Consider the following 16,278-nt stretch of genomic DNA (forward strand, 5'->3'; position numbering starts at 1 on the left):
GAGTATGGGTCACCATACTTGGCCACATGTCACGTCACTTTTCACTTTTTCACTTTTCACTTTTCAATATTACAGCGAGAATAAAAGTTACTCCTTCTTTCTTTGCGTGAACATTTGGGTGGCGTTATGCAAATCTTCCCACATAGTGAGGTAGGTATGTGGGGGCGTGTTCGAACGAGCCGTTTTAGGTAGGTGTGGCTAACTCTTAACTTTTATAAAGAATATCTCTTTGGATTTGAGACTTTAGTCTTTGCAACTTTACAGATCTTCTTTATGCACCAAGAGCTTGTAACACTCTAAAGAGAAAAGAAAAAATGAAATCGCATCATATGACCCCTTTAAAACCTAAATCTGTTACCTATTATCTGCCTAATTCCGCCCACCTTTCGCTGCATATGTACCAAGTACCAATGAGCTGAAGCCAGCTAATTTATGCGAGGAAGTGAGTGAAAGTTGATACACTTGATTCGCTGCTTCGGGGCACTTCCACCGATCGTGATTGGTCAGAGCTCGCCGGACTTCACAAATAGATTATTTTCAAAAGCAAATCAACAAGCAGGACCTGCATTTGGCTTTGCGTGATTGGCTAATCTTAGTCCCCCTCCGGAACATGACTATCAAGTTAGTCTGTCTCTCCTTACTGTTCCATCCCTTCAACCTGCGCTGCTGACTGCACACATACCCACAGTACTGACGCGGCCCTCCCAGTCAGAAACCGCTGTGATTTCAGACGCACAAAACATCTGAACTGAGCAGTATACAAGCGCAGAATAACCACGCGGTGATCGTCTATGAAACGAGAGCGAGCACACGGGTGCAAATGTGAGGGAATATACCTGCAGACTACAGCTGCCACACTGATGACAGAGCGAGAGGGAAGTCAGTTAGCCAGCTAACCAGCCAGAGCTAAACTCGACTACCAGGCAGGTAAATGTGCGGCGATCTGGACGGTTCAGCGACAACGTGCAACTCGAGCATCTGAACGGAGCCGGCCGTCCACTACAGAGAGTATTTCGCAGACTGCACAGTAAGAGTGACATAAATACAGGCTGACATTGCTTTGGGCTATTGACACATGAAACTGTTAACACAAGGCCATCCTAGACCCTAGGTTGTCTTTTTCAAATTGTCACGCTATTCACTTTTCTCCATCTTAGGTTAGGTATTATCCTGGGTATTCAGATCTCACACTGTACATTTCTATATCCTGGGTTAACCTTCTTATTTGCATATTCATGATGTACGTAACACCGATTGGACGAGTACGTCCAATTTTTAATAACTGTCAGTTTATCTGTTAATTTCGCCACATACAAAAACCTAGAAATGCAAACCCAAATAATATAGTATATCACTCCATTTGTCGTCGTTATTTCACATTTTTCTACAACTAAACAGCGCGTGAACGTTTCTACAACTGTTCAAGGTGTTTGAATATTTAATGAGGTGAGCTGCGAGGCAGTTTGTGATTGGTTGTTTGTTGCTAAACGAAGTGCTGTCACTTTCTAGCACATTTAAGTCAATACACCTTTAGTACTACAATTCGGTGTTTACCAGGCTAACCTAGGGTTAAAAGTAATGCTGACTCCATTGAAGTTTAACCCAGGGTTAAAATGGCCTTTCACACTGCGCTTAACACGGTGTTATGTCGTTTTATAGCCATACCGCTTTTCTTTACTCTTTCACTTTTCGTCGCGGACTGTTGCAGGCCATGAGGAGGGTGACATTGCGCTGTGCTGCCCGGCTCGTGTTCGCAGCTTTGTGGCTGTTGGTGGAAGTGTGTCGCGCTGAGACCGGGGCCCCGAGTCTGGCCGAGCGAGTCATCTGGGCTGTTAACGCCGGCGGGGACGCACACACAGACGTGCACGGCATTTACTATAGAAAAGATCCACTGGAAGGAAAACTGGGGAAAGGTGAGTACTTGAGGACGTGACAGATTGCAGGAGAGGGTGTTATTTTTCCTTCCTAGTTGTCTGCACCAGAAGGGGTGGCAGTTGTTAATGGTGGTGGAGAATGAATGAACAAGTGTCCATGTCGTGTGTAAAGATGGAAGAAAATTTTAAGCAACAGTATTGTGATGTGTTTTTTTAAGCCTTGTTGTGTTGGTTTGCAATTTTTCTAAATAGTCGGTACAGTTCAAACTCAGTACAGTTCAAAGTAGTATTTCTGCATTTTAAAAGTGATAATTCAACCAAAAATGAAAATTGTCACAATTGTCTTGTGAAAAAGAAGAGTGCCTAATTGTAATAAATGTGCACTTGTAGTGTACTTCATATCTTAGAAGTATATATAAAAAAAACTGTACTTGCAGATAATATAATATTAATAAAATAAAAGGCCACTTAAGTGTACTCCAAGAGATTACTTAAAACACTTTAAAGTACATTTTTACCATGTTATTTGATATTACATTTAAAATTAATATATTTTATATGTACTAATTTGCAACTGCATTATTAAAATGTGTAATTACAAATGTTTTACACACACATACACACAACTGATGACACTGATACATACAAGTTTCAATAGAAATAACATTAAAGTATATTTTAGTTACCATAAATGCTTGTCAGTACATTCACCTGTTCACTTTAATCATATTTCAGACAAAAAATTGCACTAATTGCATTTAATATAAATTTAAACTATAATAGATTGTAAATAACATGCAATTAAGTGTCAGTTAGTTCACACTTAAGTATATTATTTTTGTAATAAGTACTCTTTTTAAAAAAATTTTTTTTTTTTATTATGCTAAAGTGTACTTTTTCACAAGGGTATTTCCAAACCTGTATGGCTTTCTTTCTTCAGCGGAACACAAAAGCAGATGTTAAGCATAAACATAACACATTCACTTTCATTAGATGGAAAAAGGTAAAAGTGAATGATGACCGAGGTGCCTTTTGTGTTCCTCTGATTCAAAGAAAATCACGTGGATTTGGAAACTTGAGGGTGAGTATGGGTGATGACAGAATTGTTATTTGAGTCAACTATCCTTGTAAGAATTAAGAAATATTAAAGGTATTTTGGTTGCACTGTATTTGTTTTATTACAGTATGATTTTATATTGTATTAAGACTGTTAATCATACTATATTTTGAAGAAAAGGACTGGTTGTCAGCTCATCTGGCTCATTAGTCGTTTGTTATTAGAGCTGTCGATAATATCAGGAAGTCTGTGTCACTTGAAATGTGATGACTGTCACTTCCTGAGTCAGATGAGAAATGCAGCATGCACATGTCAGGGCTTGTATAGTGCTTTCTAAAGCTCTGTAAAGACATCAAGCACCATGTGTTTTGTCAGATTTCACATTATTGCATCAGTGTCAAGAAAACGACCAGTATTATAAATGTGGTACTTAATTTTCCGCTCAGCTCTATGTCGGCTATAAATAGATATTGGAATGAAAATGAGGTAAAAACCTTGCTCTGGTTTGACATTTCCTCAGCATGTTATGAAACACAAATGCCATGTACTATATACACTTAAACTCACCTTTTGGCACTTTTTTGCCCCCCTCCAGCATCAGACTACGGTATCCGTCTTCCTATCCTGCGCTCCAGCCCGGAGGATCAGGTTCTTTACCAGACAGAGCGATACAACGAGGATACATTTGGTTATGAAATACCTATAAGAGAAGAAGGAGACTACATACTGGTCATGAAATATGCTGAGGTTTACTTTGCTCAGTCTCAACAAAAGGTGTGAATTTTGCTCACAGCAGCAGTGTACACAGTCACTCTTAGTAGTCGATATTTGAACATGGTAATGTTTAATCATTCATGATACTCCATGGTCTCTATTTCATAGTTTTCCCTCATGACATCATCTCTTTCTCTCTACTTTTTTCTTTTCTTGTCTTTTCTCAGGTTTTTGATGTACGCTTAAATGGCCACGTTGTGGTGAAGGATCTGGATATCTTTGACCGTGTGGGTCACAGCACGGCTCATGATGAAATAGTGCCATTCTCAATAAAAAGAGGAAAACTAAGTGTGCATGGTGAAGTTTCCACTTTTAATGGGAAACTCACAGCAGAGTTTGTTAAGGTGAGTGTTACCCTGTTTTCCTATTGCCTTATGCCTAAACATTGTACACTGCTGTTCAAAAGTTTGTAGTCTCTGAGATTTGAAGGTTTTGAAGTCTTTTAATGCTTACCAAGGCTGCATTTATTTGATAAAAAATACAGCAAGAACAGTAATATTGTGAGATATTACAATTTAAAATGTGTTTTCTAATTGAATGTATTTTAAAATGTTATATATTAAGCAGCCATTACTTCAGTCTTCAGTGTCACATGATCCTTTAGAAATAATTTTAATATGCTGATTAGCTGCTCAAGAAACATTTCTGATTGTTATCAGTGTTGAAATCAGAAATCAGAATGCAGTCTTTCCGCTTCAGCACAGTAAAATCCCTAAAAGCGGACATACCTCTTTGAGCAATAGCTATGCAGTCATCTTTTATTCAATAAACCAGACACTAATCAATTTAATAAGACTTGTTTATTTTCCTTTTTGCTAAAGGAACATTCATTTAAAATTGTGATGTAGTTATATAGTTACAGGCACTGAAGCTTAGTATTTCCAAGAAGATGAATTCTGTCAAAACTAATTGTGGTCCCTTGGAGCGTTTTTTTATTATTATTTTTTTTCCCAGTAGTGCAGTTTAATTAATTATTTCAAAGCTGCTCCTTTTTCTTATGTAAACAGCAAACATGTTTGGCTTGTGGGGTTTCTGTCAGCGATTAGTCTCAGAGGAACCGTGCACATTGAGCATGACGGCAATCCAGAGATTGACAGGGAGGATGACATTAATGGATATGAGGATGCAACGCGCATTAGCTTGTCTGTCAGTCACCGGATAAAACATCTCATTCTTAAAATGAATCACTTTGACACTTTTGCACCAGGCGATATGCGTTGCTTTGACTAATTGTGGCAGAATTGTTTAGCAAGTTCTTGGGCTGCATAGTTTGACCACTAACTCTGCAGTGTTGCATAAAACAAAAGGTTTTATGAGGTTTTTTTGAGGTTCGAAGCCAAAACCAATGGCACTGAGAGCCACAGGACTGACCTTGTGCATGCCTCAACCTTTTATTCACTGTTAGAAACCCTGCAGGCCAGCCGCCGCACAGAATACACTAGAATCGATTTGCATATTTTCTCCATGTGTTTGCATGCGTTCATCCACTGTAAGCAGTGAAACCTAATCTATCTATCTCTTGTGTCCACAGGGTTACTATGACAACCCCAAGATATGTGCACTATATGTGATGAAGGGCAAGCTAGAGGGTAAGAGGGATCCCTGGGATTGGTTGGGTTGCGTCCTCGATCAAGTCCAATCCTGCTGTTTCTATTAAATTTTTTTGCACTTGTTCCTAGTAAAAGCCTTTGGTTTGTTTCTCAGATGTGCCCAAGCTGCAGCCACATCCTGGACTGGAAAAGAGAGAGGAAGAGGAGGAGGAAGAGGATGACGGAGAGGGGGGAGAAAGCGAAAAGAAGAGCACCTCCACCGCTCCCAAGAATCCGGTTCGGTCTGGGCCGCGCACCCCCAACCCGTACGCCACTGACAACAGCAGCCTGATGTTCCCTATACTTGTGGCATTCGGGGTCTTCATCCCAACCCTCTTCTGCCTCTGCCGCCTGTGAGGGGAACAAGTGAACGAGAAGGAGAGAGAGGAGAAGCGACGGACATCAGGCTGTGGAGGGCTGGGGGGAGGGGTGCAATGAGGGACGCACAGCCATGGGGGCAGGCAGAAATATAGACTGACGTTACAACAGATAGAGAGAGCAAAAGTTGGGCGAGAGACATGCAGAAACGAGGAGGTTTCAGATATTGCTTGTTTTTGAAAGGGGTGACCCGGAAAATACAAGGATTTTGAGCGCGAGTTCATTTTATGAGTGTGTTTGTGCTTGTGTTCGTACACATTTAATACCAATTTTAGTTTGAGGAGATCCGAGAGGTACTGATTGAATGCACTTACACACACATCTGCGGCAGGACTAACTACTTCACAAACCTGGTTTGTCTGGTCTAGCAGGAGATACTGAGGAAGAGCTGGAGACACACCTAGATCACGTGTCCCAACTCATGGGAAGTTATTGGCATGGAGAATTTTTCTGATCAGCGTTGGCATTGATCTGCTGTTTTTTGGCCTCTTGTGGGAGGCAGAAATGGTACATGAATTTTCACAACCAGTTTGATCATTTGGTTAAAGCATCTAAATCTCAGTGGCAAATCATAAAGTGTTTTTGTTGTATTAAGTGATTTGAGACCTTGGTTTCGATTAACCTCACGTTTTATTTCCCTCACACTCATACGAGCTACTATCATTCATTTCCTGCAGCTTCTTTCATTTCTTTCTTTGGTTTAAAAAGCATAAATATTCAAATTTGCTTTCTCATTCTTTAATCGTGTATTTACAGACCACAGCAACATGTCTTTGAATCTCTAACTGTACAAGGGAGATATAAATAATTTTTTCCCCCATTTACTGGGACTTTTTGGTCTGCATGTGTTCTATATTTAAAAAAAAAATATTTTGAAAGAGCGCATAGTTGTTTCTGTTTAGGTGGGAACATGAGTTAACAAAGAGGGTCTTTAATACACTGGCCTTTGAGTCCCAGAAACAAGATTGTATTGGACTGAAGTGTCAAATACCCTTAAATTCTCCACTCTCACTGGTACACGATGTGTCTGGGATAGCATTCTATTGGTTAATCTAAGTAATGGCGTCTTAATTAACATTGTAAGGGCTCGATCACCTATTGGTGTAGAGAAGGATAGTTGCTCAGTCATGATGCTCTTTATCATGACATTTTGCCATGTTTCCTTTTGATTTAACCATACAGGCCGTTTTTAACAATACCACCAAAGATTCTTGGATTTGTGTTACACACAGTACCACCAGCATGCATGTGGTGGAAGAATGAAAGGTGTAGTCTGGCTGAAAAACCATTTGACAGATACATGCCTGCCATATACTGTGAAGTATGGATGCAGAAGCGTTAATTTTGTACTCAAGGTGGCAAATTTCAGTGCTGTCGTTTAGCTTGGACTTTTGTTATTGCATAAGTTGAGTGAACATTTGCATTCCACCTTATCCATCTTTTTCTCAGCATGTTCTGTAACCGTGATACTATTTGTTGTCTTGGTATTTTTCCTCTCTTTTCCCCTTTATTTGCTCTTTGAATTGCTACTTTGTTTCGTTCAAGAAAGCCTGCCTTAAAATGTGATTTAGTGTGCTATCAAGAGACCACCTCTCACACTGCTGAAACATCAGACCACAATTGAGTATTCATGCCACTGTGCTGTCTGACGTGTGAGTGCTGCATCTCAGTTTGTCCCCGTCTCTTGTGTGAACTTAGAAACTTATCTTGGCCTTTACCTTCTCAAAGGAGTCAGATGAGAGGGCAGGTTTTGCCTTGGTTTGTCGTTATTCTTTGTTTTGTTTTTTTAAATGGAAAACAATCATAAAAACATTGAGGCACCTTTTTCATTTATCAGAGTTGCAGAAAGTGGATTGCTTATTGTCGCCAAAGTCATTTTCTTTTACACTGTGCATGTGTATATAAGGTACTTGGTTTGTTGTGCCATACGGTTATTTTTCTCTTTAGAATATTGTTCTTTTTTGTTTGTGTAATTGCTATTGCTATTGGGGTGGCTGGGTTTTTAAATATCTTGCCTAGAGGAGGAGTGGCCTTGAAAATAGCTTTGGTTGTGGATGTGGTCTAGAAATGACAGTGATTTGATTTGCAGCCACATTGACACACTGACCGTTTGTCAGAAAGAGCTCGGATCGTATTGAGTTTAGTCAATTTACAGTTGGGTTTTTATGTTGTGTAATTTAAGCAAAAGGAAATGGGTTGAATCTTAAAAATATTGAAAGACTTTATTTTCCAGAAGTAGTTGTTTTATTTCCTCAGGATCTTTTGAATTATTTTTTTTATGATGAGTCTTACTAGTGTGAATTATTGCACTGCCTGGTGTTGTTTTAAAAGCATTTTGTTTGTTTGTGTGATTTTTCTTTTTTCTTTTTGTTATGCATTGTGTAATTTTGATTCCTTGTTGCCTTAAATTTGAATACATCCTCATGTGCTTTACCATTTTGTGCGCTCTAATCTTTTTTTTCACCGTATATGTTGATTTATTGCATGATTGTTGAGTTTTTCATTGTTTTGTCATCTGAAAAACCAGTTGTGTTTAGTTTGTCCTGCACAAATACACAACTTTTGGACAATAGCCAAAGACCACATGGAGGCCTTTCATTGTGTCCTCCTTCATAAAGAGCTCATGTGTATTGCTCCATGTCACATTAACTGCTGCGTTTACGAGGGATGTAGTTTCTCTGTTAATGTTAGTCGTGTTCAGCTACCTGTCCCCTCTTCCCTCAGAACTGTAGAGAACTTGGGAACTGGTGAAATAGTAGTGGAACGGTTAGCACCCACACTGTCTTTAGAGAAGGCCTCTGAAGTGGGAACTGCAAATTGATGCGGTTTCTTTTTAATAAATGTGCTATTTTATCTAACTGGCTTTGAGGGTATTTTTAATGAGCTCTTTTTCATTGTTTCATATATAAGATTCTGTTAACAATCATAGTTTAGGTTAATATTATTGATTTATATTTATTATTAAATAAAATAATTATATATGATTGAATGAGTGAAAACTCAAAGTAAATTAATAAGGAAATATATATTTATATATTAGTGTAGTTTGTGTGTGTGTGAGTGTGTATAAATATATCAATTTATCAGCAATATAGAAGAGACAAAATAAAAAAACAATTGGTGTAATTATTGATAATTGTTATTTAAATATTAAAAATAAGAAGGCACTCAAATATAACACGAAATTAAATTGGGAGAAGTGTAAAGATGCTAAATAAAAAAAATAACATTAAAACATTGTAAAGAAATAACTGCACTGGTTCAAAAGAATAAGTAAACATAAAATCTGTTTAACTAATTAAGAAAATAAACTGACGTAAGCTAATGGGAAGGCCTTTGTAAACCGAAATTATGGTAACCATAGCAACTTTCGAACGCGTTCAACCAATCAAATCGCTGTCCTGTCGGCGTAGGTTCTCCATAGTGACGCGCTACGCCATCTTGCATTCAGCGAGCGTCGAGCTCAGCAGAAACGCAGTTCGCGCTCCGCCGCTATACCAAGTTACCAAGTGAAATTTCGGAGAGATGAACAGTCAGAGCTCCCGCAACGAAACGGCAGCCGCCGCGGTTAACGGCTCGGATTCAACGGCGGCGGCTCCCCGAGACCGCAAAACCGGAGGCGGTGTTCTGAAAAGGCTGAAATCGCGACGAAGTCAAGTGGACCGGCGACCTGTAACGGAGGAAGAGCTGCGGGCGCTGGGGAGAGACATCACTCCGGATGAAGTTTTGGGACTCCGCGCAGTCACTCGCGGTAAGAGCTCTGAGACTCCACTCTGATACCTGCTTCATCTCGCATCTCTTCAGATGCTCGCAATGTAACGTACATGTATTATGATGAGCTACAGCATCCACTGACTTAATGTGTTTGTTTACTTTATATAGTAACAGGCCCAATCCATGCAACACATTTTAATGAGTTTCCAGAGGGCACTTTGTCTTCATGACTATTTTAAACATAGCAAATTAAGCATTTTGAGTCATGCATCATGTTTAGCAGTATAAGAGTATTGCTACATAGCTTTCTCAGTGCATCGATTGCATGCGTTTACTCTAATCCAGTCTCTTATTGAGGTATTACTAGTGTATACTATGTTCCTCCCTATGTTCCTTTAATTGAAGTACATAATGTATTTTCCCTTCACAGACTATCTGTGTAAACCAGAGGACAACATCTACAACATTGACTTTACACGGTTTAAGATCAGAGACCTGGAGACGGGAACGGTCCTTTTTGAGATTGCCAAACCACCACACTGTGGTATGTTTCCTTTCTTTGTCTTCAAGTTAAACTAATAAATGAAGTCACACAATGGTTCTTTTATCATGACTGACTTTATTTACTTTTAACATGTGAAGTGTAAACTGAAAGACCACCCATTCCGATAAAAACACTTCAAGTCATGTAATGAAAATTCTATCTATTTTGTAAATGCACGTTATAGGTCTTATTGTGAACCATTTATCCATGTATGTTAAATTATTTTCCATTTTAAATTGTAATTATTAGTCAGAATGTCGATCTTCTATGGTGATGTAATGAAATGATTGGATTAGTTCAGCATACGTCGCAACTTTAAGTGCATCAAATCTATTTGGAGGTTCCTACTGTCATGGAACTGTGAATATATGAGGGAATTTTATCATGTCGTATTCATGTAAATTTCTATAGTGAATATGTAGTTGTGGCTTTGCTGTGCATGGAAGATTTGGCTTTCTGAGCCTCTGTTGAGCCACATTCAAATCTCTGATCCTCTGATCTCTTAAATATTTATATATAGTTGTAATGTTTTAGTTTAATCAGTTTTAGTAATTGTAGTACTTCAGCTTAAACTGAAAACTGAACATGAAAACTTGTCTTGGCAACTAGCTGAAATGTAATTTTTTTTAAAAGTGTGTGTTTTATTTTTATTTCAGTTAAAGTTTATTTTATTTTAAGCAATGAAATGTTTTTTTTTTTGTGGTTTTAGTTAAAGTTAATAGCCCCGACTCTTACATTCGATCTCAAACTGTTGCATTCAGATCTTGATGAGGAGGATGAGGAAAACGGAGAGGTTGACACCAGTGCCGGGCGCTTCGTCCGTTACCAGTTCACACCTGCGTTCCTTAAGTTATGCACAGTCGGAGCCACGTAAGTCTCTAATAAGCATGGCCATGTGCATTCTGCTGTGTAAACAAACCTTGGAGGGTCTGAAATTGTGTTGACCAGCTCTTATGTTTTGAAACAAAGGAGCTTGTGTCATCTGCTGCAACTCTTGAGCAATGTTATTAGCCAAATCCCACAGAAATCATGAATAAATCATGATTTGGCTTCAGTAATTCCTTCAGTTTTGCTGTAAACGTGAGCAGACTTCAGTCTATGTAGTTGATTGTCATGTTGTCTTTTTTGAAAGTCATAAAGCTCTTGTTTAGTTACAGACCAACTGATCTGAATGGGTTTTTATTGCATGATTTGATCATGTGTATTGCTATGTAGAGTAATGTCTCTTTTCTCCTTTCTTACTCTCTCAGGGTGGAGTTCACAGTTGGCGATCGACCTGTTACCAATTTCAGAATGATTGAGAGGCATTATTTTCAAGATCGCCTCCTGAAGAGTTTCGACTTTGACTTTGGCTTCTGTATCCCGAACAGCCGGAACACGTGTGAACATATTTACGAGTTTCCTCAGCTCCCAGATGACCTCAGTGAGTGTTCTGGTTACTATTTGAACTAACTATATAGTCCTTTAATGAATATAACGGTTCTTTATGCTATTAAACCAAACATGCTGGTTTTTTTTGTTTGTTTTACCTTTACTTTATTTTATTTTATTAAATTTAACAGGTTATTTATTATACACTGCGCAAATAAAAAAGATTTTCTTCATTTAATTTGTTTTAATTATAAACTCAACTGTATACGCCTTTAATGAATATACTATATCTTTTAGATATTTAATAAATCAGTCATTCAAAGGGAAAAGTTTTTTACCCCATTGACAAATATTTTTCTAGTTTCAAGTAGAAACTCAACTAAATTTGATTTAAGATTTTAAATAATTTTGCTACTCAAGTAAATATATATTGAATTTTTTTTATATATTTGTATTGTAGAAAAAAGACAAATAAACTGTATGAAAATTATTTTTTGCAATGTACATCTGGAGGGGTTGACAGTATAATCTGTAATATTACCATTATAATTACAATTTATAATACAATATCATTTAGAATTGTAATATATTATCTGTAATATTATAATTTATATAATTTTATAATTATTCTATAATCTGAGAAAACAAACTACCACGTTGAATTAATACTAAACTTTTTTTTTCCCCTCAAAAGAGGAAGGGTGAGAGAGGACATTTGGCACAAAAGAGTAACCGATTGCTTTACTGGTACCATATTGACCTTACTCTGTCTGACATCTCACTCGTCCTGTCAGGCTTGTATCAAATTTCAGACCTCCTTCTCTTACCAGTGCTCAGATAGAGAAGAGTGCATTACATGTCTGTGTTCATTTGTTAAAGTGCCATGTAACACGCTGTGCTGTGGCGTTTCTTTGTCTCCTGCAGTTCGATTGATGATTGAGCACCCGTATGAGACCAGATCAGACAGTTTCTACTTTGTGGACAACAAACTCATCATGCACAACAAGGCAGACTACGCTTACAATGGGGGCCAGTAGTGCCTCTTCAACAGGAAACCTGACGATTGTTTGTTGGAGTGACCGTGTGGTTTTGCGTGGAATGCAAATACAGGACCGCCCCTCACTACCAGCTACACACGGTGTTGTCACCAGCATTACGATCTGGCACCATCGACCCACCCAACTGGAAATGACCTTCCCTCAGTGAAGTTCCTGCATTCCATAGACTGCACGCACTACTTGTGGGTTTGGCCAAAAAAAAGCGGAGCCTTTCTCCTCCGCCACACTCGACTAGCCGGAACTGAAGAATTGTCCTGTCATCCTGCTTTAGGGCGACTACAATAGAGGAGTTTTTGTTTTGTAACTTTTGTTGTCTTACTTCCTGCACCCACCACCTTTTCTCCAGTTTTGTGAGATTTTTAAAGCTCTGAAGTTTTGTTAACAAACTCAATCTTGATTATCTGAATGGGGTCTTTCTAAATGTGCTAAAATGAAGCAATCCTGCCACATATATCTTTGGTTATTAAACAAAAAGAGGAGTTTTGCACCGATTAGATTTGCAGTTAATGATGATCATTAAAGTGATAGAACGGATATTGCGGTATATTATTGAGAGAGTTCTGTTTATCAGAGCCAACACTATTGCAACACTCTCAGACATGTGATCAGGGTTAGTATGTCAAGTTAAAGAGGATGTGATCTGTTTTTTTATGTGTGTGTGACCATAACCCTAAACAGTTGCAGGTTTTTGTTTAACTACACTCCTGTTCAAAAGTTTGGATTCAGTAATATTTGTAATGTTTTTGGAAGAAGGCTTTTATATTCACCAAGCTGCATTTATTTGATCAAAAATACAGTAAAAACAGTAATTTTGTGAAATATTATTACAATTTAAAATAACTTTTCTATTTTAATATATTTTAAAATGTAAGTTATTCCCATGATGTTAAGCAGAATTTCTTATTAAAAAACTTACTGACCTCAAAATTTTGAACCCTAAACTGACCTCATGTAGAGGCCAAGAATGTGGCCGCTTATTAATAAGTAATTGCATTTTGGAGTGTGATTCTCGAGTTCTTTTATTTTTGTCTCCCTGTTTTATGTCAAGTCTTTATCTGACAAAAAGTGGAGTTTTTGCAGGTGTGTAGTGTCAGTCCTGTAGGGATCTGGAATGGATATGGCTGCACGCACTGTGGGGGTTCACGGGGCATCTGTCTTTGTCATGTATGAGGGCTTTCGATGTCGGACTCAGCTGTGCGTACAGAAACCCTGTTTTCACTCGTGTCACACAGAGAGGGTTGGGATTCCCAACATGGTGTCTTTGTGCACCTTTCAAGCTGGTTAGCCTCTATCAGAGCTTTGATGTTTACCTTTGATCTAATTCATCATGATGCTTAATAGCGGTTGGGAATTAGGCGAGGCGATTGGTTGAGAAACAAAAATTGAAAAGGCCTTTAGAGCCCATCAGAGACCTTTAACTTTACATATTTAATCAATATTAACTTGATTTGATTAGCTTATGATCAAAGCAAATCATGTTACAGTTGCAAAACACCCATTGTTACTCATTCAAAGTCAGTCCTCAGCTCTCAATCCATTCACAAACGAGTCAGTTCTCAGCTGGACAGTGACTTGCGTATATTCTTAAGTGTCCTTAAGAAAGAAAAGCTGTAATGTGAGGCTAAAGGACCAATGTTTGTGAAGTATTTGTGGTTGCATGTCTGTCTAATGCCTAACTTGTGCTGTTTACATAGGTCTGTGTACCATCTATGTGTTGACATGCTGTAATTTAAACCGAGTAGTTTACCACACAGATTTTGATCCATTTATTAGCTTTACTACAAACTGCACACAAGATAAAATATTTGGTTTTATTCCTATTAATTCTCCTCCTGTTTCAGTCTCAATTTATGTTTAATCCCTTACTGAGAGACGTAATAAAGTGTCTTTATATTCTTTAAAATATTCTGTTTTCAACACAAGGATGTGATCCGCTCATCTTTGGTGGTTTCTTGTATATCATGCACACTAATGTGTGGATTTAGTCTTATAGCAGTTACTTTAGGAATGCTGCTCATGCTTTACATTTGTTGAGTAATATGTCAACTGGAATACATTTCTCTTTTTATTTAGCCATTTGTTATGTCAGATTGTTTCCCATGTAATGAAGCCTGTATCAGGACTCTTATAATGAAAGATTTCATAATATGACATTCTCTAACACGTCATTCTGCAAAAATGACTTGTTTGTACATTAGGTAGAGATAACAGGGACCATTAAAGTGAATAGTAGGTACATTAAACCTTAAGGAAACACTTTCATTAATGACAAGCATGAGTGATACTTATGGCTTTAAGATTGTTTACATTAAATATTAGTCTAAAATAAATTCTTATTACATTTTTTAGCCCTTGAAGCTCAGTTGCCTATATGTGTATATTGTACGTGTAAAGTTACCGCTGCATCAGAATGATGTTACCCATGTGTTCTGAGATCTAGGCTCTTGGTTTAAAGATGTTGTCAAGATCAACTGCAATTGAAGACAAGTGTGTGCCCCGCTTTACTCTCTTTTTCAGAATTGTAGGAACATTGTATTATACTGTATAAAATAGGAATTCTGTTCAGATGTGGCAGGGGGATTTTGTTCAGGAAGATAAATAAAATATTTTATAAACGAAATCTGTTTTATTCTTAACTCCACAGCACGATCCAATATTGTACCATAAGGTGGCAGCCAGCAAATTATTTCAGATATTCAAATATTTTCATTTTTTATTTGGATTAATAGAACATGTTTTGTACAGCCCTAATAGGAGAATCTTTTCAAACGTACAATACACTTTTAAAGTATTATCCATTATGCCAAGATGCACGTATTTTTTTGGGAAGTTGTTTGTTTCTAGTTGATCACAATGGTAAGGCAGGTCTATTTGCTGGTTTTGGATGCATTTCGGTTGGATGCCATGGAGATCTGGAAAACCAGCTCACAGCAAACCATCCGACTGGTTTATTATGGTGCGTTCAAGTCATGTCGAGTTGAACGCACACAAACCCCACCACAAAGTCGTTATTACGAGTGGGAAACTCGAAATTTACTTTAAGCCCCGAGTTTCCGAGTTGGGGGCGTGTCAATGAGAAACATGGCGGAATCGATGGATGCAACGTATGTAGTTGACGGTAATTTTTTTTTTAAATTGATAGTTTAGTTGTCCTATAAAGATTGGCAAAGTAAAACATAAATCACAATACTTATAGGTATTAAGCAGTGACATTGTCAGGCTTTTTATTTACAAAAAAATAAGCTTTTTGAATGTGGCAGGATTGTAATATAACAATTAATAACAAGTTTTTATGTGATACAGATTAAAGTGGCTTCATAAATTACTTTTTAAAAATATTAAAAACGCAAAACACACCTGATGCGAATTCTTGTTTAAGGTGGGCGGATATTTGAGCACCACCTGCTTCTCCTAAATTTGATCGGAAGTGGTGATCTATGGAATGCCAATCCTGCCATAATTAGAAATAAATAAATAAATGTACAAAGAAATGTAAAAAAGCAAATTGTTAGAAATCATTAACAACGGTCCCTCTAGATTCTCTTTGCCACCTCAGATATTCTCAATCCCTCAAAGTGGATATAACGGCCGGGAAGTAAGAAAACAAACATTCATATGTATTCTCAATTAAAATAATGGGCGTGTCAGTCCTACATTTAGGACTCCTAAATTTTTGTTCTAAGAGTATTTCACAAAGCGTTTTAGCGCTAAAATTAGCTCCTAAATCTGTGAAACGTTAGGAGTAGTGAAGAGGACTCCAAAGTCATAAAACCAAATCTGAACTATACTAAAACGGCTGTTGCCAGCAATCTACCTCGGAATATAAACATTTTGGAAACATTTAACCATAATGAGCTTTTAAAAAGGTAGCTATCGGCTTTGGTTTGGAGGTTATCCCAACTCCAAATTTTTGATTATA

At 37.7% G+C, this 16,278-nt stretch overlaps 2 protein-coding genes across 2 annotated transcripts; both read left to right on the forward strand.

Annotated features, from left to right (window-relative positions):
• The first annotated feature begins 590 nt into the window (after nt 1-590).
• mlec (malectin) lies at nt 591-6,508 on the forward strand. Its single transcript, XM_016569217.1, has 6 exons — nt 591-1,027; nt 1,709-1,913; nt 3,527-3,705; nt 3,873-4,049; nt 5,237-5,294; nt 5,410-6,508. The coding sequence occupies exons 2-6, from the start codon at nt 1,712-1,714 to the stop codon at nt 5,649-5,651; spliced, it is 858 nt and encodes a 285-aa protein (XP_016424703.1). The 5' UTR covers nt 591-1,027; nt 1,709-1,711; the 3' UTR covers nt 5,652-6,508.
• A 2,568-nt stretch (nt 6,509-9,076) lies between these two features.
• Nucleotides 9,077-13,121, forward strand: unc119b (unc-119 lipid binding chaperone B). Its single transcript, XM_016569289.1, has 5 exons — nt 9,077-9,423; nt 9,817-9,930; nt 10,692-10,800; nt 11,181-11,353; nt 12,226-13,121. Exons 1-5 carry the CDS (start codon nt 9,198-9,200, stop codon nt 12,336-12,338), a joined length of 735 nt encoding a protein of 244 aa, XP_016424775.1. The 5' UTR covers nt 9,077-9,197; the 3' UTR covers nt 12,339-13,121.
• Nucleotides 13,122-16,278: the final 3,157 nt, after the last annotated feature.

This window comes from Sinocyclocheilus rhinocerous, unplaced genomic scaffold (assembly GCF_001515625.1).
Source record: "Sinocyclocheilus rhinocerous isolate Xijiao unplaced genomic scaffold, SAMN03320098_v1.1 scaffold20, whole genome shotgun sequence".
Lineage (NCBI taxonomy): Eukaryota > Metazoa > Chordata > Actinopteri > Cypriniformes > Cyprinidae > Sinocyclocheilus > Sinocyclocheilus rhinocerous.

Coding starts and splice junctions, on each gene's coding strand:
- mlec (XM_016569217.1), top strand. CDS start 1,712: ATGAGGAGGGTGACATTGCGCTGTGCTGCCCGGCTCGTGTTCGCAGCT. Junction 3,706..3,872: donor TTGCTCAGTCTCAACAAAAG/GTGTGAATTTTG, acceptor GTCTTTTCTCAG/GTTTTTGATGTACGCTTAAA. Junction 5,295..5,409: donor GATGAAGGGCAAGCTAGAGG/GTAAGAGGGATC, acceptor TTTGTTTCTCAG/ATGTGCCCAAGCTGCAGCCA.
- unc119b (XM_016569289.1), top strand. CDS start 9,198: ATGAACAGTCAGAGCTCCCGCAACGAAACGGCAGCCGCCGCGGTTAAC. Junction 10,801..11,180: donor TTATGCACAGTCGGAGCCAC/GTAAGTCTCTAA, acceptor TTACTCTCTCAG/GGTGGAGTTCACAGTTGGCG. Junction 11,354..12,225: donor TCAGCTCCCAGATGACCTCA/GTGAGTGTTCTG, acceptor TGTCTCCTGCAG/TTCGATTGATGATTGAGCAC.